The 2,392-nt window shown below is 43.7% G+C and overlaps 1 gene segment (V, D, J or C); it reads right to left on the reverse strand.

The window, feature by feature from the left end:
* Positions 1–31: 31 nt before the first annotated feature.
* Positions 32–533, reverse strand: LOC105546112. The segment is given in 2 exon segments: positions 32–372; positions 460–533. Coding segments are annotated over 2 exon segments (390 nt in total).
* Positions 534–2,392: the final 1,859 nt, after the last annotated feature.

Here is a 2,392-nt window from a genome sequence, read left to right on the forward strand (position 1 = left end):
TGATCTCCACATCACAAGGGCCTAGGGAGGTTTATGTCTTGGTTCCTTTTATGAGTCTGTCATTGTGCTGAGCACCACTATAGTGCAGCCAGCAGTAATACTCAGCCTCGTCCTCAGGCTGTGCACCTGACAGTGTCAGGGCAGCTTTACCCCCAAGGAGGGAGCCTGAGAACCGGGCAGGGGTCCAGGAGTGTTTGTAGTTTGTATTATAAATCAGTGTCCTGGGGGCTTGTCCAGGTTTCTGCTGGAACCAGTGTGGAGAGTGACCACTGGTGACTGCTCCAGTGCTGGAAGCACAGGTGAGAGTGACTGTCCCTCCTGGGAACACAGTCATTGAGGGCTCCTGAGTCACTACAGCCTGAGAATTGGACCCTGAAACAAAAAACAGACATATGTTAGGAATTAGAAGGGGAGACACAAGGAACCCTCCAAAGGCTGGTATTTGAAATCTCTCTTAACCTGGGCAGCAAGTGAGGAGGAACTGGAGGAGGAGCAGAGTCCAGGCCATGGTGCTGATATTGGAAGGGATCTCTGGCTCCAGAGCTGGGGCTGGATTCTGATGGCTCTTTATCTCCTATTGAGCTCTCCACAGGGAGGGGGTGTGTTGTGTGCTGCTCTATGCAAATCTTTACTGTCTTTATCACCACCTAGGTCCACAGCCCTGAGAGCAGCTACACGGTGAGGGGCCAGCCCAGAGTGGCTGTGTGCTGTGGATTTGCCCTGTGGGAGGAAGCAACTGCTTTAACATTTACATGAGTCAGTGACCAGCTGTGCAGGGTTCATTAAGTTTGACCCTCTTGAGCTTCTTATAATCCAAGAGACCCAGACCGCCCCCTGGTGGCTTTCCTGGACTGAGTATGCATTGTCTTTCCCTTGTATAACAAATAACTATTGATTTACCTATGGACATTGCCACAATATTTTCCAGGCCAATTCACACCCATTAATTGTCTATTGTTGCTCATTCCTGTTTGTACTACTTTCTCTTGCTGTCGCTGAAATCCTGCCCCTGTGACTATAATTGGATTTTGGTGTTACATGGTGTTCATTTTTATTTGAATGAGTAAATTAATTGTTTTAATGACCTACTGGCTTTATGTAACTATTTGTGTTGAGCCTTATATTGGATAAACAGCTCGTTTAAGTGAGAATTTTTTAAATAATTTACTTTAGAGAAATTGTTTTTCTAATGACAAAGCCTGAAGGTTAAAATTTTATTGTCAATTCCAATTGAGTAGAAACTCAAGTGAGCCATGAGGATAATCAACAGGGTCTGCATAACGATCCCACTCTCACCCACCCCATCACTCAAAATCCTCTGGAAACCAAACCTGGGTGAGCTTTCCTGGTTGGCGATGCTTCCTACATAGAATCACACACTGTTGCCAGCAGAATGCAACATTGCCTATTACTCCACTGGGAGAGGACAACTGGATTCTTGTGCTTGGAATTCTCCTGAACTCTGCCCATGTGCCGTTTCCCTTGAATTATTTTAATCTGTATTATTTTGCTGTAGAAAAATTATATTAATGAATGTCACAGTTTTCAGTGAGTTATGTGAGTCCTACCAGGGAATCATAAGAAGTGAAGGATTGCTGGGGAGCCCTGACTGGAAAATGAGCTTCAGAACTGAGAGTGCTCTTGTGAAGCCCCAGATCTCCTAGGTTCCAAACTCACATTATCCTTTTTCTTTTTTAACTTCAATACAAGTTTTATTTGGAAAGAGTTTCTCATTTTGTAAAAGCTGCAGGGAAGCTTCTTTCCCAGTCGCACTTGCAAAGATCTAGTAGTTTCAGAGATCTCAGTGTTCAAAGGTACATTTTCAAATCAATAACAAAACCAAGTACATGCCAAAAGAAATCACTTTAGATTGGTTTGGAAGGGACAGCCATCGATTCCAGGTATTCTCAGAAACGGGCTCAGCACTTACTTGGAAAACAGAAAGCATGGAATCAGCACCCACAGAAGGAAGTGTCTTTCAATATGTTAGTTATTTGGACAGGATTATTCACTCCTTAGAAAGTACAGTAAGATAAAAAGTCCCAACTGGCAAAGTGTGCAGCACGCCACCAGTTTTACAGAGGGATTACAAGATCCTGGGATCGGCAGCTATCAGCTTATGACACAGAAAATAAGAGCAGTCACTGGAAGTGGAAGAAGAATGATGATGAGCAGGGAGTCTCTCACAGTCTCATTCAGCCTTTTAACTTGCCAAATGAATCGGCTATGTTCTGTAGAATCTTTGAGAAATCATTTGAGACCATTCAAAAATGACAACAAGAGCCATTCAGTATTATTCCCCAGAACGTCCATATTTGAAATGAAAGAGATACCTGTTCAGGGTGCTGTAGGTTTTTCCTTGTGAGGTCTATGGATAAGGACACGTGAAGAA

Source organism: Mandrillus leucophaeus, unplaced genomic scaffold (genome assembly GCF_000951045.1).
Source record: "Mandrillus leucophaeus isolate KB7577 unplaced genomic scaffold, Mleu.le_1.0 Scaffold349, whole genome shotgun sequence".
Lineage (NCBI taxonomy): Eukaryota > Metazoa > Chordata > Mammalia > Primates > Cercopithecidae > Mandrillus > Mandrillus leucophaeus.